The sequence below is a fragment of the Pipistrellus kuhlii genome, unplaced genomic scaffold (assembly GCF_014108245.1).
Source record: "Pipistrellus kuhlii isolate mPipKuh1 unplaced genomic scaffold, mPipKuh1.p scaffold_m20_p_33, whole genome shotgun sequence".
Lineage (NCBI taxonomy): Eukaryota > Metazoa > Chordata > Mammalia > Chiroptera > Vespertilionidae > Pipistrellus > Pipistrellus kuhlii.
Window position 1 is genome coordinate 4,994,850 of NW_023425533.1, and position 25,056 is coordinate 5,019,905.

A 25,056-nucleotide genomic window follows, 5' to 3' on the forward strand; every position below is an offset into this window, starting at 1 on the left:
ACAGCACCCGTGGCCACCCCTGCCGCTGCCATCTCCAAGGCTGCGAGAGTGCATGCGCATGCGCTGCCACCACCACTGCACACCTTGCCCTGCATGCCCGACCTGCTGCGCCCACCACTGCTGCTGCCTCTGTGGCTGTGTGCTGCTGCTTCGCTCCCCATCCTGCCCACCTGACCCACTGTGCCCACCACCTCCACCACCACCATCTTTGTTGGGTTAATTTGGATACTTGCTCTGATGGCTGGTGGGTGTGGCTTGTATAGCAGAGGAGTGATGGTTAATTTGCATATCACTTTATTAGGTTAGATGGGAATGGCCTACAAATTGAGGCTTAGTTCCAGCTGTATTGCTTATTAAAAAACTAGGATGAGTTTTCTTTTACTACAGACAATGAACTTAATACAGTGGAACCTTGGTTCTCAAACTTTGTTCTCAAATGCTATTAGAGAAGTGATTTGTTTGAAAATCCAAACATTTTTTCTCATTAGAAATAATGTAAATTGAATTAATCTGTTCCAGACCCCCAAATGACTCTGTTTTTATCATTTTTAGCTACTGGTCATGAAGTCTATGACCCCAAGTTAATGAAAGTTTGTGGGCTCACTTACTTTAAGCAATATTTGAAGCACAAAGTTCAAAATTAAAAAATAATTTGAAGAGTCACTTGGAGGTCATTAGATTTTATGACTAGTAATCATTTAAGAGCACTTCCCTAAATTGAGATCAAGTTTACACTTATTAATTTCCTTTGACTCCACATTTAATTAGCAATTCAGAAAATTACTGTTTTTTTAAATATTTTAAAATGCCTCAGTTCAAGCTTCACTAATTTTATTAACTTTAGAGCTACTAAAAATGGGAAATGTTTTTTTTATGAAGGACTTCTAAGGTTTTAGTGAGTGTTTAACTGATTTGAAAAATTGGGAGATTCTCTCAACATTTTATTTTTTTAGTTTCTGAAATACAAATCAAAGTACATTTTTGTAACAAAGCATGTTAACAAGCTTTACATTTTTTCAATACAGGATGACTTAATATAGGTACTTTAAAACTTCCTTTTTAAAAATAACACATTTTATGGAAGGAAACAGTTTATTGAAAATATACATGGGTACACAGGCTACCATTTTATTATTTTAATGCTTCTGAATACCAAACTTGGAATAACAGGCCCTCCAACTGAAAATTTGGTCCTCTAAAATATATAAGTATCCCTCCCATAACAAAAATAAATTAAATGTACTGCTGAAAAAAAACAGCAATTTTTGGTATAGGCCTCTGAGTGAGCTTGCAAAACAAGTTAGGATGTGTTTCAACTAGACAGAAGGAACATTCTAGAATCCACCTTAAAACATTTGGCAAAACAACTGGCCTGAGGCTACTGGGGTTGTTCTGCCTCAGAGGGGGACAGAGGGTGCACATGAGAGTGCTAAAGTTTCACAATAGCCACAGAATCATTTACTCAAAATTAACCAAAATTCTATATAGACTATACAACAACAGTAGAACAATTTAAACAGTTATTACAAGCCTAGAAAGCAAATTGTAAACTCAGAAGAACAAATATCTCAGCAGGAACAATATTTAAAATGTTTATAAGACTTTGAAGGTGAAAAAAACTACATCAATCATAGATGATGTCTTATGCACAAAGTGCATTTGTTTCCAGGACATTGGGGACAACCACAAAACATACAAAGGATAAATCCAAGCTGTTTAATTTTCCACCATTCCCTTGAGTGTTAAACCCAGCCCACCTTTGGCCACTTGCAGCGGTGTCTTTTCTTCTTTATTCTCAATGTAAATACTTGCTCCATGGGACACCAGCAGTTTTGCTTCTTCTACTCTCTCTTCATCACAGGCTAAGTGTCTGAAATTGAGGACCACAAAGACTGATAAGTCACTACTACTTCTACATAATGCTAGGATTTGCTGATGGGTATTCTATAGCGCATATTATTAGGTAGTGTGATATTAGGAAGCTACTTAATCAGGAAAGCAAAATCAACTTGCATGGGGAAGAGTGTTTATAAGTTAAAATTCAGTAAAATAGCTTTAGAATACCAGATCATAAATCATAATTCTGGTCGTAAGGCAATAAAAGAAGGGATCTATTGATAAATGCCAGACTATGCCAAAACCGGTTTGGCTCAGTGGTAGAGCGTCGGTCTGCAGACTGAAAGGTCCCAGGTTCAATTCCGGTCAAGGGCATGTACCTTGGTTGCGGGCACATCCCCAGTAGTGGGTGTGCAGGAGGCACCTGATCGATGTTTCTCTCTCATCGACGTTTCTAGCTCTCTATCTCCCTCCCTTCCTCTCTGTAAAAAATCAATAAAATAGATTTAAAAATAAACAAATAAATAAATAAATGCCAGCCTAAGAAACAACTTTCTTATTCTATTGAGATTAGAAGTAAATTTTCATCAAACACATGCATTCACATTCATGGTTGGAATTTAGAAAAGTCCCCATTCATAATCTTCTTAAAAGGATTTTATATGGTTTATATTTTGGAAAAGCATTTTGAAAGAGTTTATGTCATTTGATCCTTATAACTACCTTGGAATTACTATTTACATTTTACAGTTGAATCGTGATAGTAGTTAAAGTCCTTGCTTATGATGACATGACTAAGGAGTAATTGAAAGAACTTTTCTGGGCATTTATAGTTTTCCAGGCAAGGTATTAGCCACTTTACATGTTATTTTATTTAAACCTCACAACAATCTACTGAGGAAGGAATTATTATCCTCATATTATAGATGAGGAAGTTAAGACTTAGGAAGGTTAAGTAACTACCGTATTTTTCGGACCATAAGACGCTCCGGACCATAAGACGCACCAGTTTTTAGAGAAGGGAAATGAAGAAAAAAAGATTCTGAAACAAATAGTGTCCTAAAATATTTTATGTGCATTAAAACCCAACATCACAGTCATAAACACATGTAATCAACCCTGTAAAGTAAACAGCAGCATTTAGAACCATTTTAGAGCCGGGCAAGCACACAGAGACCACACAGAGCCGGGCAAGTAAAAAAACTTTTTTTTTTAAAGTATATGTGTAGGCTATATTTGGACCATAAGACGCAGGGACTTTCCCCCCCCACTTCTGGGGGAAAAAAAGTGCGTCTTATGGTCTGAAAAATACGGTACTTGAAATTACTTAATATAAGTATTTAATATAGCTGGTAAGTGGCTGAGTTTGTAAATCCTAGGCTGTTCCCAGATCCTATACTGCTTGACTTCTAGATTTCTCTAGGCCACTGTGCCTTTCTTGTTATGGAGAAAAGAGCTATATGCAAGTATTTCTAAATGGAGTCACTTAGAACTACAGAAACGATTTTTAAAGCTAAGAATTAAGAAAACATTATTTTTATAAGGTGCTTTAAAGTTAAATTAGAAAAGGTTGAGTCTCACTTTGGACTAGAAAGAAGACATTTCTGGTTCAAAAAAAGTCACCATTCAATAAAGAAGAAAAATGGACAAGAATGCAGAAAAAATATCAAGGTAGATTATGGCTTCAGGCCTTAAACATAAATCATTTCCAAATGGATTTGAGTTAAATGAAAAACAGTGACAATAAATATCAAACTACAACCTATGGTACAATAAAATACAGGTGAATATTTAACTAATTTCATGGTGAGGAAAGACTCTAATCTTGAGGGAAGATTAATAGGTTTGACTACATAGTGACTTCAGTTATTTAAAAAAATCATAAACAACATGAAAAGGCAAATTGGAAAAATATTTTCAACTAACATGGCAGAAGGCATATTTTTACTATGTCATGTCAAAGGTACTTAAAAAACCAGTAAAGCCAAAACCGGTTTGGCTCAGTGGTAGAGCTTTGGTCTATGGACTGAAAGATCCCAGGTTCGATTCCGGTCAAGGGCATGTACATTGGTTGCGGGCACATCCCTGGTGGGGGGTATGCAGGAGGCAGCTGGTCGATGTTTCTCTCTCATCGATGTTTCTAGCTCTCTATCTCTCTCCCTTACTCTCTGTAAAAAAATCAATAAAAAAAAATAATAAAACACCAGTAAAGAAATTTAATTCCACAAAAGGAAAATAAAGAGGGATACGAAGTTATAATTTATTAAAAAAAATTGCATTAGCTGTAGGCATTAAAAATGTTTCTATTCACTGTTAATAAAACACCATTTTCCATACAAAAAAATTATATTTTCAGTTTTGGTGAGGGGGTAATAGGCACTCTCAAACTGTTGTTGGGAAGGTACAATGATACTCCTCTGAAGCAATTTAGCAATATATAGCAATAATCTTAAAATGTGGGTATTTGTTGACCCAGAAATTCTACTTCTAGGAGTCTATATTAAGGCAATAATCAGCAATATGACCAAAAACTTTTGTATATAGTTGGTGAATGTAGCATTATTTATAACAGTGGAAAAACAAAAACAAAAAACCAACTTTAAATATACAGTAATATAGGAATGATTAAGTTATGAACATCCATAAAATTGAACTGTACATAGCCATTTAAACATGTTTTAAAAGTACTTAATAACATTAGGTGAAAAGAACAAGAAATAAAATTATATCCACAGTATGATCCCAATGAAAAAAAAGTAAAATTGAGAAACACTGGGAGGAGGATCCAAGATGGCTGCTCGGGTAGACACCTAACCGCAGCAGCTCACAACAATTTCAATGGAATACAACTAAAATGTAGAGTGGACATCGCCCAGAGCTACAGGTAGTCGACTGAATGAAAATTCTACAACAAGAAGGAAAGAGAAAACCAGAAGGAAAATCAGAGGAGCTGAAAAAAAGCCTAAGGTACGGAGACATGTGCGCGTGAGAGGTCGCAGCTGGAGAGGAGGAGAGGGCTGGGTGCTGCCTGGCGTTCCCTAGCAGGAAGGAAATAAAACCCCCAGCCTGGGCTAAACCCCTGAACCAGCAGCGCTGACCCCCAGTTATGAACCAGACCCTGGGGACCCTGGGGACCCAGGCTCCGGCGGGGGAGACGGGGCTGTGAGGCGGAATCCCAAGCAAGCAGCGAAAAGCAGGGCCCCCGGAGTCGTGCGCACTTTGCGCGCAGAGGACTGAATGTTGACTCTGATGCTGGATTGCTCTAGCCGGAAGAAACAAAGCCTCCAGCGGCGCTGAGCCTCAGTCCGGACTGCTCTGAACCCCAGTCCTGGACCAGACCCTGGGGACCCAGGCTTGGGCAGGGGGAGACGGGGCTGTGAGGCGGAATCCCAGGGGAGTGGCAAAAAGCGGAGCCCCCAGAGTCGTGCGCACTGCGCGCAGAGGAGAGTCTGTTGACTCTGATCCTAGACTCCCCTAGCGGGAAGGAGAAAAAAAAAAAAAGCTCCAGACTGGAGGAATGCGACAGGGAGCAGGAGCCCCTGCCGGACACCAGCCAGCTGGGCGCCAGCAGGGAGCCGGGCGACGGGGTCCCCAGGGGGGGGGGGGTGCCCCCGAGCCATCGACCTCTGAGCTCGGGCAACGGAGCCAAGGCCGGGGGCTGCTTCCTGGGCGGCGCCGACCCCGGCAACAGGCTGGAGCAGCGCAGGAGCCCCCGAAGAACAAAGGGGTGCCACAGGCCAACCTGCTGAGCCCCCAGGACAAGGAGGAAGAAACCAAAGTTCTCAATGTGAAGAAATCAAGTGAGAGCAAAAGATAGTAAAATTACTTAAGAAAGAATACAAAGAAGATCTTGAAAAATCAAAGACTAAGTCAGAACTCAACTCACCAGCCAACATTGCAACATAAATGTGTTTAAAAAAAAAAAAAAAAAAAGGACAGAATGTTGGAACAGCGGTGGCCAGGCCTAGAGTGCCCAGGCACAAAACAATGGCAACCGGGCCCGGAGCAGCAATGGCCAGGCCCCAGAGCAGCAGCAGCCAGAACCAGAGCAACAACAGCCAGCACTGGAGCAGCCAGACCTGAGGCGGAGGCAGCCAAGCCCAGGGTGGCCAGTCCAGAAATACCCAGACCCGGAGTGGCTGGACCCAGAGAAGCCGGGCCCAAAGCAGCCGGGTTGGGAGCAGCTAGGTCCAGAACAGCAGTAGCCAAGCCCAGAGCATCCAGGCTGGGAGTGGCCAGACTTGGAGCGGCCGGGCCCAGGGCAGCCGGGCCCAGAGCAGCCGGGTCTGGTGCGGCCAGGCCCGGAGCAGCAGCTGCCAGGCTGGGAGTGGCCAGGCCCAGAGCAGCTGGGTCTGGTGCGGCCAGGCCCGGAGCAGCGGTTGCCAGGCTGGGAGCGGCCAGGCCCGGAGCAGCCGGGTCTGGTGTGGCCAGGCCCGGAGCAGCGGCTGCCAGGCTGGGAGCGGCCAGGACCGGAGCAGCCGGGTCTGGTGCGGCCAGGTCCGGAGCAGCGGTTGCCAGGCTGGGAGAGGCCAGGCCCGGAGCAGCGGCTGCCAGGCTGGGAGCTTCCAGGCCGGGAGAAGCCGGGTCTGGTGCGGCCAGGCCCGGAGCAGCGGTTGCCAGGCTGGGAGCGGTCAGGCCTGGAGCAGCAGCTGCCAGGCTGGGAGCGGCCAGGCCCGGAGCAGCCGGGTCTGGTGCGGCCAGGTCCGGAGCAGTGGCTGCCTGGCTGGGACGGCCATGCCCGGAGCAGCGGCTGCCAGGCTGGGAGCGGCCAGGCCCGGAGCAGCCGGGCCCAGAGCAGCCGGGTCAGGTGCGGCCAGGCCCGGAGCAGCAGCAGCCAGGTCCAGAGCAACTTGGTCAGGAGTGGCGGTGACCAGACCCGGAGCAGCTGGTTGTGGAACGAACCAGAGCAACAGAGGCCAGGCCTGAAGTAGCCAGGCCCGGAACAGCTCGCTTCTCGCCTGCCCTTACCCCATGGCTGCCTCTCAGACATGGCTGGAAACTTTTGTGGGAACTTGAGGGTCTGCTGAATCAAGTGATGAAGGCTTAGATCTGGATGTGTTGTGTTAGTATAGCGCTGGGGTGTTGATCTGTGAGTGCCTTGGGTGGGGCCTGGGTGAGGCTGGTTGACCTATTTGGAAATGTCTTTTGGGCATGTATCATTGGGCATGTGGTGGTATTATTGATATGAGAAAATGCTAAGTAACTGATTTACTATCTGAAAAGGGATTTACTATCGGGGAAAGGGAGGGAGGAAGAGACTGAACATAAACTGCACCTATAAATGAGGACAATGGGGGATGGGGAGGGGGCGGAGGGTGGGGTGGGAACCTGGTGGAGGGGGGAAGAAATGAGGAACCTTTGTAACAATATGAACAATAAAGATTGATTTAAAAAAAAAAAAGTAAAATTATGCAATTGCATATAAAAAACTGGTGGAAATAGATAAAAATGTTATCAGTGATTGATTCTGGGTAGCAAGATGATAGGCATTTTTAAATTTTATCTTTATATTTTTGTGTACTTTCAAATGTTTTTGCCATAAACATGTATTACATTTATAAGCGCAATAAAAAAAAAGGAAACAATGTGTAATAATTAGTGCAAGAGGGCTAATATCAGGTAAATACAAATGACTGCTACTTGTCACTTACAGAGGAGTGTTACCCTCAGTGTCTTGGATGTTTGTGGATGCTTTGTAGTACAGAAGGATATGAATCATCTTCAAGTTACCCTTGGCTGCCGCCCGGTGCATAGCTGTAGCCTCATAATGGTCCTTAGCATCTGGATTAGCCCCGCCTTCCAGTAACATGACAGCGATCTGGAAAGAAGAAAACTATGCAGAGATATATTTGTGTCTGCGTAGAGGTTCAGAACTCAGAGAAGTTGCCTAGGAATAAAACCCTACCTCTTGTCTGTTTTTGGAAGCTGCATAATGTAGGGGAGTACAGCCATTTTGATTGACAGCATTCACTTGAGCACCTCTTCCCAGAAGGGCTCTTACAATCTCATCCCGGCCAGCAGAAGCGGCAATATGAAGAGGAGACCAACCAGCCTGTAAAAGAGGTGTGCCATACAAAACCAGGGGAGAAAGGCACAGGGATTAATATTAACATTTAGGCAGGGTTTACAAAGAGCTGAAAGACAATATAAAAAAATTATGGGTGGAGTAAACCCAAATTACTTTAATAAAACAACCATGTAATGACAAAAACAAAACCAAACAAACAATAACATTCTTTCTTTTCCTCTCATTAAGCACTGTAGAAAAATTGGAAAGCAAATATACACAAAAGAAAAGAAAAACCACCCATAATCCCATAATATAGATGTGATGATACTTAAGACTAATTCTAATGTATTATCAAGCTGGGATCATAGAATATCAAGTTCTGTGAATTGCATTTTCTAAAATTTCCACTTATCATTTTGTTGTGAGAATTGTTCTGTCATTCTTTAGAATCATAAATTTATTGGTTACATATTATTTTATCATATGGACATACTTACAGCATCCAACTGTTCCTCTATTAAATTGTTCTTATTTCTTTGCTAATATAAGTATTATTTCAGGTAGCACCCTTGAAAAGGAATTTCTGCCTACAAAAAAGTTTGCATCCTTATTATTCACAAGTCTTATCCTAATACTAGAGGCCTGGTACACAAATTTGTGTACAGATGGTTATCTGGCCAGCTCACTCCAATTGGGGCCAACTGACCAGGGGGAGGGGGAGTGGCCATGCAAGGTTGGCCAGCTGGCCCTGCCCCTGATTGGGGTGGGGCAGCCAATCAGGGATGGGGCTGGCCAGGGGGAGGGGCCAAGGGAGGTTGGCCATCCCTGTCCCCATCAAGCTGGTTGGCCAGCCGCAGTGCGCATCATAGTGACCAGTCATTCCAGTTGTTCCAGTTGCTTGATATATATATATATATATATATATATATATATATATATATATATATTATATATATATATAATATATATATATTATACACACACACACACACACACACACACACACACACATATATATATGTGCACAAAATTCGTGCACGGGGGAGTGGGGTGGTATCCCTCAGCCCAGCTTGCACCCTCTCCAATCTGGGACCCCTCAAGGGATGTCCCACTGCTCAGTGGGATTGGGCTTAAATGGGCAGTCAAACATCCCTCTCATAATCCAGGACTGCTGGCTCCCAACTGCTTGCCTGCCTGCCTGATTGCCCCTAACTGCTTCTGCCTGCCAGCCTGATCATCCCCTAACCACTCCCATGCCAGTCTGATTGATGTCTAACTGCTCCCCTGCCAGCCTATTTGCCCCCAACTTCCCTCCTCTGCCAGCCTGGTCACCCCTAACTGCCCTCCCCTGCAGGCTTGATCACTCCCAACTGCCCTCCCTTGCAGGCCTGGTCCCTCCCAACTGCACTCCCCTGCTCGCCATCTTGTGGTGGCCATCTTGTGTCCACATGGGGGCAGAATCTTTGACCACATGGGGGCAGCCATCTTGTGTTAGAGTGATGGTCAATCTGCATATTACGTTTTTATTAGATAGGATATATATATCCAAAATCATTACATAAATCTCTACATAACAAAGATATCTAGGTCCTCACAATTCATGCACTATTTACCCCCCAGAAATTTCCCACATAATAAAAACAGTCTGTAGTCTATTAAAGGTCATTGTAATAAGCCTTGATCTGCATGTTTACCTTAAATTACAGGATATTAATAGCAAAACTAATATTTTAAAATAATGCAACCACTAGTCCTGTGCTTGGTCACCAGGGCGAGACTGTAATTTCCTAGTAATAAAGGTTACAATTTTATTTGTAAGCTTAATACTCAGGCTTCAGTAAACAACAGTCTGGAGTCTACAGATAATTTGGAATTTATCAACTCTATCTAGTACTCACATCATCTTTATCATTCACTGGCACTCCAAGTTGCAGCAAGAATTCAACAATTTCTGTATGTCCCGCTGAGCATGCCCAATGTAATGCAGTTCTGCTATCCTGCATGCGAGAGAAGCAATAAGATCAACATTCTTGAAAAGAAATAGAAGAATTAAAGAAAGAAAGCAGAAAACGCTAAGATTGGGTCCAGCAAATCTATAGTTTGGAAACTAGAAGTGGAGATCACTGGTAGGTAACCTTAAATCATATTATTACTAATATAAGAGAGACCGAGGTTTTAGTTAACATGGGGAGAAACTGATTTGCATGCTTGTGGCAGAAATAGAGCTTTGGCTGTTTAATAGTTATTTAGGTATACTAATATACTATTAGGTATATTATGTCAGACACTGCTAGGTGTACATACGTCTCATTTAATCCTCACGATTCTGTACAGTGGATATTATCCCCATTTTACAGATGAAGAAACTAAGACTCCTCAGGGTAAGCAACTAATCCAAAGTTACACAGCTAGTGAATGGTGAAAGTGGGATACATATTGCTGTCTGAATCCGAAATTTCTAGATTCTCTAGAAAGAACAAATGTATCTTGTGGGGAAGAAATGTTAATAAACAGTTGAGATTATCTGCATATCCATCTAAAAACATACACCACACACATAATTTATTTTTTCAAAAAAATTAATAAGCTGGTAGTCATATTTTTCTAAGGGAATCCCTTTTTGCATTGACTGCTATATTTTTAGCCCTCGGTAAAATAAAATGGTATTTTAAACTTTATAGCAAGAAGTTCCAACACATAAACATAGAGGGAATATAATAGCAACCCATATGCCTATCACCTAGATTTAATATTTTGCCACATTTGCTTCATCAAATGTTTTCTTTGCCTTTTTTAAAAAAACAAATCCTAAATATCCTAACTTTTCATCCCTAAGTATTTCGATATCTAAAAAACAAAGATACTTTCCTACATAGCTCTGAGACCGTTATTATACCGATTAAAATTAGCACTAACTCTAAAAAATTAAAAAATTAACACTAACTCCTTTATAACATAATACCCAATCTGTATTTAATTGTCCCCAAATGTCTTTTTGTTGTTGTTGTTGTTAATCCTCACTCGAGGATATTTTTCCATTGATTTTTAGAGAAAGTGGAAGAGGGAGGGAAAGACAGAGAAATATCAATGTGAGAGAAGTACATCAATTGGTTACCTCCTGCAAGTGCCCTGACCAGGGCCAGGCCGGGGAGGAGCCCGCAACTGAGATATGTGCCCTTGACCTGAATTCTGGGACCCTTTAGTCTGCATGCCAATGCTCTATCCACTGAGCCAAACCAACTAGGGCCCCCCAATGTCTTTTCAAAGTTGGTTTGTTTCAATCGGGATCCATATAAGGTCCACAAGTTGCATTTGGCTATGTCTCTTGATCTTGAATAGCTTCCCCCTTTTTATGCCACTGACTTGATGAAAATGGTTGGAATTATTATTTGAATTAAGTTAAAATATTAAATATTGCCAGACCATATGAAGATAAATTAGGCAAAGGTAAAACGATTTTCAGGTGAAGCAGTAAAGGAAAGTTCCAGAAAAAAAAGGTCTCCTGACTTAATTCTCTTCCCAAAGACACAAAAAGGAGATCTCTAAGTATGACACTGTCACTAGTTCTTAGCATGGTGCCTATCAAATAGTAGGCAATCTATAAATATTGTTGGCTTAGTAAGGGCACTGTGAATCTTGCTTGGAAGCTCAGGGTGAATGCATGAGGGTCCTTTGAGCAGGAGGGAAGAAAGAAACACTTCCCAAAGTACATTCCCTTTTGTTCTGCCTCTGGTTATAATGCCCGGTTCATCTAGAAGGAAGATCCACTCATCCTGCAAGGCCTCACAACCTTTGCAAAGCTTTTTCAATTACAACATTCGGCTTTTCTAAGGGAGATTTAAAGCAGGTTCTCCCATTACATGTTCTGAAAGTTATACGTAAACTTCTCTCCCGAGTTTTTAACCTCAATTTGTAATGGGACATTTGATTTGGGAGTACTGTATGCATCTTCGCTTCTTCTACTCCACTGTCTCCCCAACTCTAAGCAAACTGTCTAGCACTGAAGAGGCGTTCGGTTACTCGTGTTTCGTTGAATAAAATCACTTGTAAAAGTAAAGGCACCCATATTTTTTTAAAGCTTTCCTTCTCAGGGACATCTCAAAAGATTGAGCATTTCTGAGAAACACAGTAAACGTTCTAGAAATATCCAAAATTCAGGGAGCTAAGTACTGGGCTAAAAATAAAATAAAATAAAATAAATCTGAGGATTGCGGGACTAGTTCCAACCGCCCGATTCTGAGTCCTGAGGTGACCCAGGGTGAGGATGGGGCGACAGGGGCGGGGATCTGGCCCTCAGGAAATCTGCCTCCGCTTGGGCCGCGCCAGGCAGCCACGTTGTCTCTACGTCACCGCCGCCGCCATGGAAAAGGCCCCGGCGCCGCTTTACCTGGTCAGTTCTAGTAGCCAGGGACTTATCGGCCAGGATCTCCTCCTTCAACTCCTGCAGCTTTCCGCTGTAGGCCAGATTGCAGACCGTTAGGTTAGACACACACCCCTCCATTTCGTTTTCCCAGGATCTCCGTACAGTAGGACCTAGACCTCACGTAGCCGCCTCCTATTGCCAATCAAAAGAACTGACAGAGCTCCACCAATCACCGCCCTTCCTCGTCCCGTCGCTCCTTCCCCGGCGCAGGGCGTCTCTGGGAGTTGCAGTTTGAACTCTATTCCAGGCTGGGAGGCGCCGGTGCCGTTCTTATCAACTCTGCCCCTAGCAGCACAAAACTACAAGTCCCAGGGTCCCGCGCGGCCGCCATAGTCAAGTGGCCAGTGGAATTGGCCCAGGATGACAGCTGGAGAATGGAGTCAGGTACTGGGACCCGCTTCGTGGGGACAGGGTGGGTGGTCGCTGTGGGGCATTGAGTTGGCTGCGCGAAACGGGTGCAGAATCATAGCAAGAGAGTTATGGGAGCCTAGAGGTCCTGCCGGACGGGGAGCCCGACCTGCAGCGGCAGGCGGAAGGGACAACAGTAGGAGCTGAGTGTTATCTTCTGAGCTCTTACTGGCGGCTTTGGCCACCCTCCCCCTCCCTGCCCCTAGCACAGGACTGGAAAGAAGCCTGGATTAATTATTTTGACATCTTGTCGGAGAGACATCAGGACAGAATTCTGTCACAGCAGTGATAGCATTTGGCACCGCAGTAAGGTGATGAGCCAGGGTGATGCCAGAGTCAGGGTGTGATGCCATAGGAGCCCTCAGTGAGTTTATGGCCTAGTAACATCACAATTTGATGAGGGTCATCTTGATACTGTGGTATGATGTTAACCCTTTGGTATTGTGGTTATAACGATGACACCAAGGCTTTGCTAGATCTATGCTAATAGTGTTTCTGTTTATGGAAATCCAAATAATGCCATAGCAGAAGAAATGCAAGGCTTATCCTTTATAGGGCATATCCAGAAGGACAGTATGTCAAAACTAGTTAATGATTCAAATACACTCAAGAAAGAGAATGATTATATTTATCATGTTATGGTGTAGAACACGGCTTGGCAAACTTCCTGTAAATAGCCAGATAGTAAATATTTTAGGCTTTGAGGGCCAAAAAGCAAAATCCTGGATAATTTGTAAGTACTTATATAATGAGAGAAAACAAGTTTTAACAAATGTTTAGTTATGAATTTCAAAATATAATAGTAATAAGAGAGTGCTTTTTTGTAATACAGGACTACTAGTGTGAATAATGGATTGGGGGGCTAAATTTGTTTAATTGGGGCTCACAGTCAGTGTTTCCTATTATCAAAATTGTTCCAAATGTTCATCTGTTAATACTGATCGATAATGATATTTTACCCATTTCATTTTGTAAATGTCTTTTCACATAGACAGGGACTTCCAAATACTGATATCAATCCAGAAACATATTCTTGTTAACTTTCGAATACATTTTTATTTCAGAATAACTTTAGATTTGTAGAAAAGTTGTAAAGATAGTAGAGTTCCTGTGTACCTCTCACACATTTTCCCCTATTGTCCTTTTTCTATTTTTAAGTTTTTTTTGTGTGATATATTTTACATATCATAAAATTATCCATTTCAAGGGTATAATTAAATAATTTTTGTAACTTACTGAATGGCTCAGCCATCATCATAATCAGTTTTAGAACATTTTCACTCCCCCAGGATATCCCTCATGCTCATTTCACTCCCCCAGTAATATCCCTCAGTTAATCCTTATTCCTGCTCCCTGCCCCAGGTAACCAGTAATCTTTCTGGCTCTATAAATTTGCATATTCTGGACATTTCATCTAAATGAAATCATACAATATGGGGTCTTTTTTGCCTGGCTTCCTTCACTTAGCATAATATTTTTGAGGTTCATCCATATTATAGCATGTATTTGTATTTATTGCTTTTTATTGCCAAACAGTATTCCATTTTATACATTTCATCTATCTGCTCACTAGTTGATAGATATGCAAGTTGTTTCCAATTTTTGGCTATTGTGAATAATGCTGCTAAGTGCATTTGTGTGCAAGTCTTCATGTAGACATATGTTTTCATTTCTCTTTGATATATGCCTAAAGCTGGAATTACTGGATCATATGGCAAATTTATGCTTAACTTTTCAAGAAACTGCAAAACTGTTTTCCAAAGCAACATCACTATTTTGTATATCCAATAACAATTTATGAGGGTGTCTATTTCTACACATCCTTACCAACATTTCTTATCATCTGTCTTTTTATTATAGCCATGCTAAATGTGTGTGAAATGATATCTCGTTGTGGTTTTAACTTGCACTTCTTTAATGACTAAGAATAATGAGCATCTTTTTTGTGTGCTTAGTCATCCATATATCCTCTTCAGTGTACTATATATTTATATATTTTTCCATTTTTAAATTGAGTTGTCTTCAGTTTCTTTTTATTATTGAGTTATAAGATGTACTTATGTATTCTGGAGATAAGTCCCTGTCAGATATATGAAATGTAGATATTTTCTCCCAGTCTGTTGCTTGTCTTTTCATTTTCTTTTATTTTTTCTTATAATATATTTTATTGATTCTTCACAGAGAGGAAGAGAGAGGGATAGAGAGCTAGAAACATTGATGAGGGAGAATCATCAATCAGCTGCCTCTTGCACACACCCCACTGGGGATGTGCCCACAACCAAGGCACATGCCCTTGACCGGAATCCAACCTGGGACCTTTCAATCCACAGGCTGACGCTCTATCCACTGAGCCAAACCGGTTTCAGCTGTCTTTTCATTTTCTTAATGTTTTTTGAAGTGCAAAAGGTTTGAATTTTGATGGGGTTCAATTTATCATTTTTTTTTCTTTTATGGGCCATGCTTCTTGTTGTACACTTTTTACCAGGGTAAAATTTAATAACTATTAGTATATTTCAGAGCTTTGTTATCACCACCACAATCTTATTTAAAACATTTCTATCACCACAGAAGGAAACCTTATGCACATTTTCAGTCACTTCTCATTTTCACTCCCAGCCCTAGGCAACCACTCATTTGTTTTCTGTCTCTATGGATTTTCATTTTCTTGACTTCAATATAAATAGAATGATACAATATGTGATCTTTTGTTTTTGGCTTCTTTTACTTTATCCAATTTTTATTTATTTATTTATTTATTTATTCATTCATTTTTATTTCCTTTTATTGATTTTTAGAGAGAGAAAGAAATATCGATCAATTGCCTCCCACATACACCCTGACCAGGGATTGAACCCACAACCTGAGTATGTGCCCTGAATGGGAATCGAACCTCCCACATTTTGGTGTATGGGGTGATGCTCCAGGTTAGCAACATAGGCCAGGGCAATTTTATGCAAATTTTACTATGTATCAGTACTTTGTTCCTTTTTATGGCTGAATATTATTCCATTGTATAACTATATTATATTTTATTTACCCATTCATCAGTTGATGGGCATTTGGGTCGTTTTTACCTTTTATTTGTTATGAATAATTCTGATATAAACATTCATATACAAGTTTCTGTGCAGACACATGTTTTCATTTCTCTTGGTACATATCTAGGAGTAGAATTGCTGGGATACATGGTAAATCTGTGTTTTGCTTTGTGAAGTATTGACAGATTCCTTACCAAAGTGACTGTACCATTTACCCCTTCCACCAGCAATGTATGAGGGTTTGAATTTCTTCACATCTCTACCAATACTTACTAATGTCTATCTTTTTTTTATTATAGCCTTTCTAGTGGGTATGAAGTGACATCTCATTGTGACTTTGTTGCTTTGACTTTTGACAACTATAGGAATTTTAGAAAGCATGTTGTAATCATTTCTGATTCAATGTTAGTTGTCGAAATGACTCCTACAGTAATTTCACATGTAAGTGTTGTTTTACCTTGTAATTCTAGGTTGAATGAATTAAGAAACATAAAGTCTGCAGCAAAAGCTACTTATCAGAGGCATTCAGTGTTTGATAATAGTGGTTGAGGGCTCTTGTAACAGTTTAAAAATGTAAAAGTCATTCCTATCTCACTTACCATACAAAAAACACAAAATGGACTTAATTTGACCTGCCAGATATAATATGCTGATGATTGGTATAGAACAAAACTGTCTTGTATATAGTAGGTGTTCAATAAATATTTATCCAGTTGATTACAGAGGTACAGCAGGCCTATTGTGTGGTATTCACAAAAGATTGGATATAGTAATATATTACCATAATAGCACTTCAAGGAATTGGATTTAATTGTTAGAAATAGCTGGAAAGACAACTTTTAGTGTCTCACCCACTGAGAGACTTGTTTGGGTAGTCTTGTTTTATAGACAGGGTGTTGTGCTTTTATTTTACTTGATATGACACGGTGGTTAACTTTCAATTCTGAGTTTCTTAAGTTCAAGGGTGAGGTACCCCTCAACTTTTTGAAAGCTGCAAGACAAAAGGATCTCTAAGGGAGAAGGTCACTTCTTTTTGTCTCTAGCCCCGAGTCTTGGAGAAATAGCAATCCCATATTTTATTTATCTATCCAGAGTCAATACAATTGAATTTTCCCTATTGGCTTTTCTACCGCTCACTTACATTTGGGGTGATAGTTCATTTTTGTGACTTTCTGAATATCTTAACTCGTTAAGCCCCATGCCAGTCACTGGTGATTGACACCATATTTTTCCATCTGCAAGACAAAGCAGGTTGGGCGCTTAATGTGCTAAGAATAGTTAAAATTTATAGATCACATATTCAGATATTTGGCTTATCTCATTTAATCCTTTACAACAATCCTGTGAGGTAGGTACTATTTATTGCAGGTCCCACTTTTAAAAAATGAGAATACAGATACAGAGAAGTGAAGGAACATGACTAAGTTCATACAATTTAGAAAAAGTTAGAGCTAAACTGGAAATGCAGGACTATTCTGCCCCAAAGCCCTAGCATTTAACTACAACGTACTGCTCAATTTTGCCAAAGATGAAATTATGCATAAATGTAAACCTCAAATAATACAATACTAGTTCCTGTGAGAGCTCTTTGGGCTGTAATTCTGCCTGTGATTGTGGGGAAATGACATGTTTTTTTTTCATATTCTAAAACAATGCTGTCCAATAGAACTCTGTGTGATGATGGAAAAGTTCTGTATCTAAGCATGATAGCCACTAGTCACACTGTGCACTTGAAATGTGTCTAGGAACTAAAATTCTACTTGTATTTAATTTTAATTATTTTAAATTTAAATAGCTTAATGTGGTTAGTGGTTATTATTTTGGACAGTGCAGAGAGAGACAGTTTCTCCCCATTAGCTCCTTTCTAATTATTACTAAATATTTTATCCAGTGCAAATATTTTTCCCCATAGCACAACTGGAAATGAATATATTCTCCAGTGAAACAAATGTGAGGATACCCCACACAGGGCATATGGAAATCAATGACCTGTATGACCGTTATAGGAATAGATTCTGGATTATCCAGGATGAAACTTCTCCATTCCCACCACTTACTAAAGTTTGAACAACTGGCCCAAAGACCCTTCACAATTGACATTTTTATTGTGCACAGATGTAATTTGTTTATATGGCTTTTTGCAAGTATTCCACAATTGCCAGTTGCCTCGTTTAAGATGAGTTGTTTTAATCAGTGGCTCTAATATTTTAATATTTAATGCTACAAATTAATGTACTTGATATTGTATGTCACTGGCTTATACAAACCTACATGCTCCAACCAGGGATGAAACCTGAAACCTGGGTATGTGCCCTTACCAGGAATTCAACCTGCCACCTTTTGGTGTTCAGGATGGTGCTCCAACCAACTGAGTCATCCGGCCACGGCTCTTTTTAAACTTTTTATTTAGAATAATAAAATATTTACAAGAAATTGCAAAAGTAGTACTGAAAGGCTCCAAATACTCTTAATCTGGTTTACCCCAAACATTACATTTCACATAATATTTGCATTTTATTACCTACTGCTGACTCAATGGCCTAAAGCAAACTCCCCCAACCTGATAATCTTACTGTTTACTAAACATTACCATTGATATATCTGTCTGCATTCCTAAAAGGCAATTGTGTATTCTAGTAAATAAAAGCAGACTGGAATGGAGACTCAGTGGAACTTGATTATTACAGTTAAGCTTTCTCTGGCATCCCCCATAATTTCAAATTTATATTTCTTGTCATGTGTATCAATTTGCGCATCAGATCTTTCTCCAAGCCTTTGAACCCAAGGCCACGCTGGCCGGCTTTTCACACTATTATGTGCACTGATCAGCAGGGAGCAGAGAGTCAAGTGGTCGACCAGTTGCTATGATGTGCATTGACCATCAGGGGGCAGACAATCCAACTGGTAGGTTAGCCTGCTGCTGTGGTCTGGCGGATCAAGACTGAGCAAAATAGGACAAACATGCTCTGGAGCTCTCCTACAGTCCCTCCCTGGCTGGCCAACCTCCCGTGTCCCTCCCAGGCCCCATTGATGCACCAATAGGGTCCCTCAGCCTGGCCTATGCCCTCTTGCAATTTGGGACCCTTCAGAGATGTCAGAGAGCCGGTTTTGGCCCAATCCCGCAGGCCTTACTGGTACATGAATTCATGCACTGGGAGATTTTATATATATATATATATATATATACACACACACACACACACACACACACACACACACACATACTAGAGGCCCGGTGCACGAAATTTGTGCGTGGGGGTAGGTGGGGGTTGTCCCTTAGCCCAGCCTGCACCCTCTTCAATCTGGGACCCCTCGAGGGATGTCCAACTGCCCATTTAGGCCCGATCCCACTGGACATCCCTCTCACAATCCAGGACTGCTGGCTCCCAACTGCTCGCCTGCCTACCTTCCTGATTGCCCCTAACTGCTTCTGCCTGCCAGCCTGATCACCCCGTAACCACTCCCATGCCAGCCTGATCACCCCCTAACCACTCCCATGCCAGCCTGATTGATGTCTAACTGCTCCCCTGCCAGCCTTTTTGCCCCCGACTTCCCTCCTCTGCCAGCCTGGTCACCCCTAACCGCCCTCCCCTGCAGGGTTGATCACCTCCAACTGCCCTCCCTTGCAGACCTGGTCCCTCTCAACTGCTCTCCCTTACAGGCCTAGTGCCTCCTAGCTGCCCTCCCCTGCTGGCCATCTTGTGGTGGCCATTTTGTGTCCACATGGGGGCAGGATCTTTGATCACATAGGGGCAGCTATCTTGATCTTGTTTGTTGGAGTGCTGGTCAATCTGCATATTACTCTTTTTTTAGATAGGATAGAGGTCTGGTGCATGGGTGGGGGCCTGCTGGTTTGCCCTGAAGGATGTCCCGGATCAGGGTGGGGGTTCCCTTAGGGCATGGGGTGGCCTGAGTGAGGGGTTTGCAGGTCAGCCATGCCCCCGGTGACCCAAGCAGAGGCCCTGGTATCTGGGGTTTATTTATCGTCTACAATTTAAGCTTTGTAACCTGGAGCTGAGCCAAGCCCCCTGCTCGCTCCATGGAGGCAGCTGTTTCTGTTTGGAACTTATGTATCTTGTATAATTGAAACTTTGTATCCTGGAGTGGAGGCTTAGGCCTTCTAGGGCAGGCAGAAAGCTTGGCTTCTTCCGTTGCCAGAGAAACACAAGCCTCTGGCCGCAGCCATCTTGGTTGGGGTTAATTTGCATACATTCTCTGATTGGCTGGTGGGCATGGCTTGTGGAGCAGAGTGATGGTTAATTTGCATATTACTCTTTTATTAGGTAGGACACACACACACACACACACACACACACACACACACACTGTATACCAGTGTTTTTAGCTGTACTTACTGGGAAGAATAAAAAAGATGTATCTAGTCTATCTTTTCTTAGAACCAGAACTTGTATAAGTGGTTCCTTAAAGAAGATATGGGTGGTGTGTCAGTTATTGCCTTTCTCCCTATAAAAGTCTAGTTAAGAAAGGGTAAAATAAACCTGGCTGGTGTTTCTCAGTGATTGAGTGTTGACCTATGAACCTGGACATTGCAGTTCCCGGTCAGAGTACATGCCAGGTTGCGGGTTCTATCTCAATAGGGGAGTGTGTAGGAGTCAACCAATCAATGATTCTCTCTCATCATTGATGTTTCTCTCACTCTCTCTATCACTCTTTGTCTCTCTCCTTCCCTCCTTCCTGCCCTCTCTTTTCCTCTTTGAAATCAATAATAATGTATTTAAAAATGGGAATATCACTCTGACACCCTAAAATATAGGCATACTTATATTTTACACTTTTTAACTGTTTTTGTAAACACGTAACAAAAAAATTACCATCCTAATTTTAAGTGCCCAGTACAGTGGTGTCATGAAACAGATCTCCAGAACTTTTTCATCTTGCAAATCTAAAACTATAGCTATTAAACATGAACTTACCTATTCCCTAGTTTCTGATAGCCACCATTCTGATTTCTATTTCTATGAATTTTTACTAGTTTAACTATCTCTTTTAAGTAGAATCACATAGCATTTGCCATTCTGTGATTGCCTTATTTTACTTAGCATAATGTCCTCAAGTTTCATCCATGTTGTAGCATAATAACAGGATTTCTTCCTTTTTAAGGCTAAATAATATTCCATTATACATATATACCATATTTTGTTTATTCATTCATCCATTGATGAAATTCGGATTGTTTCTACCTCTTGGCTACTGAGTATCATGTTGCTATGAACATGGTGTTCAAGAATCTCTTTGAGACCTTGACTTCAATTCTTTAGGATATATACCCAGAAATGGAATTGCTGCATCATACAATAGTTCTTTTAATTATTTGAGGCACCGCCATACTATTGTACTTTCCATAGCAACAATGCAGAAGGTTTCCAGTTATTCCATAACCTTAATAACACTTGTTATTTCCTATAGCCATCCTAGTGATTATGAGGTAGTAGCTCATCAAAGTTCTGATATACATTTCCCTGATGATTAGTGATGTTGAGCATCCTATTATATGCTTGTTGGCCATTTGTATATCATCTTTGGAGAACTTTAAGTCCTTTGTTGATTTTTAAAAATCAAGTTATTTGATTTTTTATTTTTAAGTTGTAGGAGTTCATTATAGGAGTTCATGTAGGAGTTCATAATATTCTAGATATTAACTCCTTATCATATATTATTCACAGATATTTTCTCCTATTCCATAGGTTGCCTTTTCACCATGTTGATTATGCTCTTTAATATAAAAAAAATTAAAGTTTGATGCTACCCATTTGCCTTTTTTTTCTGTTCTTACGTGCCCTTTTGGTATCATATCCAAGAAACATTGCACCATCCAGTGTCTTTTTTTGTTTTCTTCTAGATATTTTATAGTTTTAGGCTTTATGTTTAGGCCTTTAATCCATTTTGAGTTAATTTTTGTATATGGTCTATGATAAGGTTCCAACTTCATTCTTTTTCCATGTGGATATCCAGTTTTCTATCACCATTTGTTGAAAAGACTGTCCTTTTCCTATTAAGTGGTTTTGGCAGCCTTGCCAAAGACTATTTGACCATATATGCAAGGGTTTATTTCTGAGCTCTCCATTCTATTCTGTTTTTCTATTTGTCTGTTTTTATGCCAGTACCACACTGGTTTGGTAATCATAGCTTTGAAATACATTTTGAAATCAGAAAATATGAGTCCTTCAACATTTTTCTTCTCTTTCATTTTTTTGGGGGGTAGTATTTGGGGTGTCTTGAGATTCCTTATGAATTTTAGAATGGATTTATATATTTTTGCAATAAAATGCCATTGGGATTTTGAGGTATGGCATTGAATATGTAGATCACTTGATAGTGTGGACATCTTAATATTAAGTCTTTCAATACATGACACAGATGTCTTCCCATTTACTTGTGTCCTTTAATTTTTTTCAGTAATGTTTTGTGGTTTCCCATTGGTATACTTCTATATACTGCATCAAAAGTTGACAATCAAGTAAAATTCTTTGTTAAACCTTGCTTTTCCAGTAACTTAAAGAATGCAGAACTATGGATGGGGTACCATTCATTGTCCCCACAGTTTTTTTGCTGCTTATTACAATGGCTGATTATATGAAAGTCTCTGCTTTTTCAGGCATTGAAGCTTTAGCTAGCTTCTTTATGGCTCCTTTATGGGGCTAGGGTCTGCATCCTGTCCTTCCCTTTATTCACTATAATTAAATTTACCTTAAGAGTAGTCCTCTTTAGTGATTCTGAATCTGAGGCTCTGGCAAGACTTCTTAATGGTGGAAGTCAGGGTAGGCAGAACCAGGTTTTGGATGGAGAGAGACACTTAATGGAAAGAAATCTTGAGCGCTGCCTACTCCATGATGCCTTCTCTGACTATGCTATCATCTTTTTCAGAATTTTTATAACACTTTTATCTATTGTTACATTTCAACATTCCACTTGTCTTACCAAGTAGAGTAAAACCTCAGTTACTGGACTCTTTCTTAGAATAATGCATTTTTAATAATGAGGGTTTCCAAATGGCTCATGATTTCCTCTATTTAAGCACCATAAGCTTTTAATATTTTATTCATCCTGAATGGAATTTTTCAAATAAATTAAACAAACAAAGAAACAATCTACTGGTACTCCTCTGGCATTTTATATAGCATTTATGGACATAACAAACTTTTAAATTAAGAATAATGATTGCCCTAGCTTGTTTTTGCTCAGTGGTTAGAGCATTGGCTGGTTGACTGAAGGGTCATGGGTTGGGTTCCAATCAAGGGCAGGTATCTCAATTGCAGGCTCCATCCCTGGCCCCTATTAGGGCACTATAGGAGGCAACCAATTGATGTGTCTCTCACACACTGATGTTTCTTTCTCTGTCTCTCCCCCTTCCTTTCACTCTCTCTAAAAGAATGGGGGAAAAGCCCTGGGTGAGGATTAACAGCCACAAGAAAAAGGATCATGATTATGACTATCTGTTGTTATATTATGGCGTAATACAATGGTAGTCTAAGGCCTATTGAAATGTGATTTAATATTTGTCCCTGCACCAAATGGTTCCAGACCATTTATATCCTCCCTCCCTCCCTCCTTCCCTCCCTCCCTCCCTCCCTCTCTCCTACATTAGATTTTCATGATTTTCTTGTCAGTTACTCCATCTTTCTGCTGTCAATCTACTTTTGTAAAATCCAGCCCTATTTCCTATCTAAGTAGGCTCAACAAACACTTTTTAACAGGGAATTGATCCTTGAATGTAATGTTTCTTAAGGATCTTGAGCAGTTAAGGATTTATATTCTCTAGTCTGTTTGTTTATCTGCATGCTTGCTCTAGTTTAGTTTCTCTGTGGGACTAAGAACAAAATATCCAGGAAGAAAAACCACTGACGCTCTTGAAATCAAATGACTCTAATTTTTCTTCCTGTTAATCTCTTTTCACACTGCATGGCTCTCCAGTCAGGGCTTTCCTGCTGGGCATTCTGGAAAGAATAGTTGGTGATAGGAAGCATTTTGAGGCAACTCTGGCATATATCTCTTCATCATTGACACAAGAAAAGGGGATCCTCCATTTGGGGACTCTCTAATGGAGTATTCAGGGCTCTGACAAGGAGTTTAGAGTCAGGAGCATTTTATTTTATTTTTTTAAAATATATATTTTATTGATTTTTTACAGAGAGGAAGGGAGAGAGATAGAGAGCTAGAAACGTCCTGACCGGAATCGAACCCAGGACCTTTCAGTTTGTAGACCCACACTCTACCACTGAGCCAAACCGGTTTCGGCTAGAGTCAGGAACATTTTTAAATTTTGCTATAGTTGTCATGATGGATGGCAGAGAATAAAAATGGAAGCAGCCTTCAGGGTAGTTACTGTGAAATTCATAATGGAGAGGGAAAACTATTGTTACTGAAGAGTTCCAATGTTCTAGAAGTGTGAACTGAATATAATGGATATTACATAGCTAGAGATATGTCATAATTGTGAAAAGCAAGGAATGCAGTTATTAATTGTACTAGTATTTCCCGTGTATAGCTATTTTGAATATTTACCATATTGGAATTATTTCAACTTTTCAGAGGTGATAGAATTTGAGTGTACTTGTTGATCCTGACTCTCTGGTAAAATATAAGATATATGAAACTAAAGTACAAGCTTTGAAATTTAAATAAATTTTCTGTTGGCCACACCCAAACATAAATTCTAATTAAACACTTAGCTTTGGAGTTATTAACACTTCTTTAAAGTTTACAAAGCACTTTCATATCCATTCTCTCATGTGATCTCACTATAGCCCTGTGGGGAAGTTATATATCCATTTTGTGGATAAGGAAAGGGAATCTTCGCTTAAAAGATTGCCAAGGTGACTTGGTTAGTTAAAGGCAGAGCATAAATAGAAGCCAGCTCTTCCATTTCATAAGCCAGTGTTCTCTTCAGTCTAGTATGCTTTCTTTCATTATGCAGGGATCCTCAAACTTTTTAAAGTGGGGGCCAGATCATGGTCCCTCAGAGAGCTGGAGGGCCGGACTATATGAACTACTAATTCCTACTGTAACACCTCGGCTGCGCTCACTGCCCAAAAAACCTGGTGGGCCGGATCAGACTCCTCTGCGGGCCGCATGTGGCCCGCGGGCCGTAGTTTGAAGACGCCTGTTAGAGGAACAAATTCAATATATCTCTCTGATGAAAACCAACTAATGCTATAGTAGTAAATGAGAATTAATAAATTTGTGAACTTATAATCAAAGTGAGCCTATAAAACAGATAACATTTTGGAATGCTATAAGTTGAAAAATCCAATAAATTGGCATTGAATATAATATTTGAATCCACAAACTGCTTGCACTGGAATTTGAAGTGTGTATATTCA

At 40.6% G+C, this 25,056-nt stretch overlaps 2 protein-coding genes across 5 annotated transcripts in view; one reads left to right on the top strand and one right to left on the bottom strand.

The window, feature by feature from the left end:
* Positions 1-926: 926 nt before the first annotated feature.
* On the bottom strand, positions 927-12,461 carry PSMD10 (proteasome 26S subunit, non-ATPase 10). Of its 3 annotated transcripts, none has more exons than XM_045570485.1 (5): positions 12,234-12,461; positions 9,745-9,843; positions 7,742-7,888; positions 7,488-7,669; positions 927-1,870 (listed from the first exon to the last, which is right to left on the bottom strand). In XM_045570485.1, the coding sequence occupies exons 1-5, from the start codon at positions 12,345-12,347 to the stop codon at positions 1,717-1,719; spliced, it is 696 nt and encodes a 231-aa protein (XP_045426441.1). In that variant the 5' UTR covers positions 12,348-12,461; the 3' UTR covers positions 927-1,716. The 3 variants fall into 3 exon arrangements, with proteins under 3 accessions (XP_045426441.1, XP_036316623.1, XP_036316622.1); XM_036460730.2 differs by having other exon boundaries at positions 7,567-7,654; positions 12,234-12,457; XM_036460729.2 differs by having other exon boundaries at positions 7,488-7,654; positions 12,234-12,453.
* A 20-nt stretch (positions 12,462-12,481) lies between these two features.
* Positions 12,482-25,056, top strand: part of ATG4A (autophagy related 4A cysteine peptidase) — an 82,856-nt gene continuing 70,281 nt past the window's right edge. The window contains exon 1 of one of the 2 annotated variants that reach the window (XM_036460721.2): positions 12,482-12,653. In XM_036460721.2, coding sequence (XP_036316614.1) covers positions 12,644-12,653 — 10 coding nt within the window. In that variant the 5' untranslated portion in view covers positions 12,482-12,643. The remainder of the gene's footprint in view (positions 12,654-25,056) is intronic. The other variant, XM_036460724.2, reaches the window with a different exon arrangement.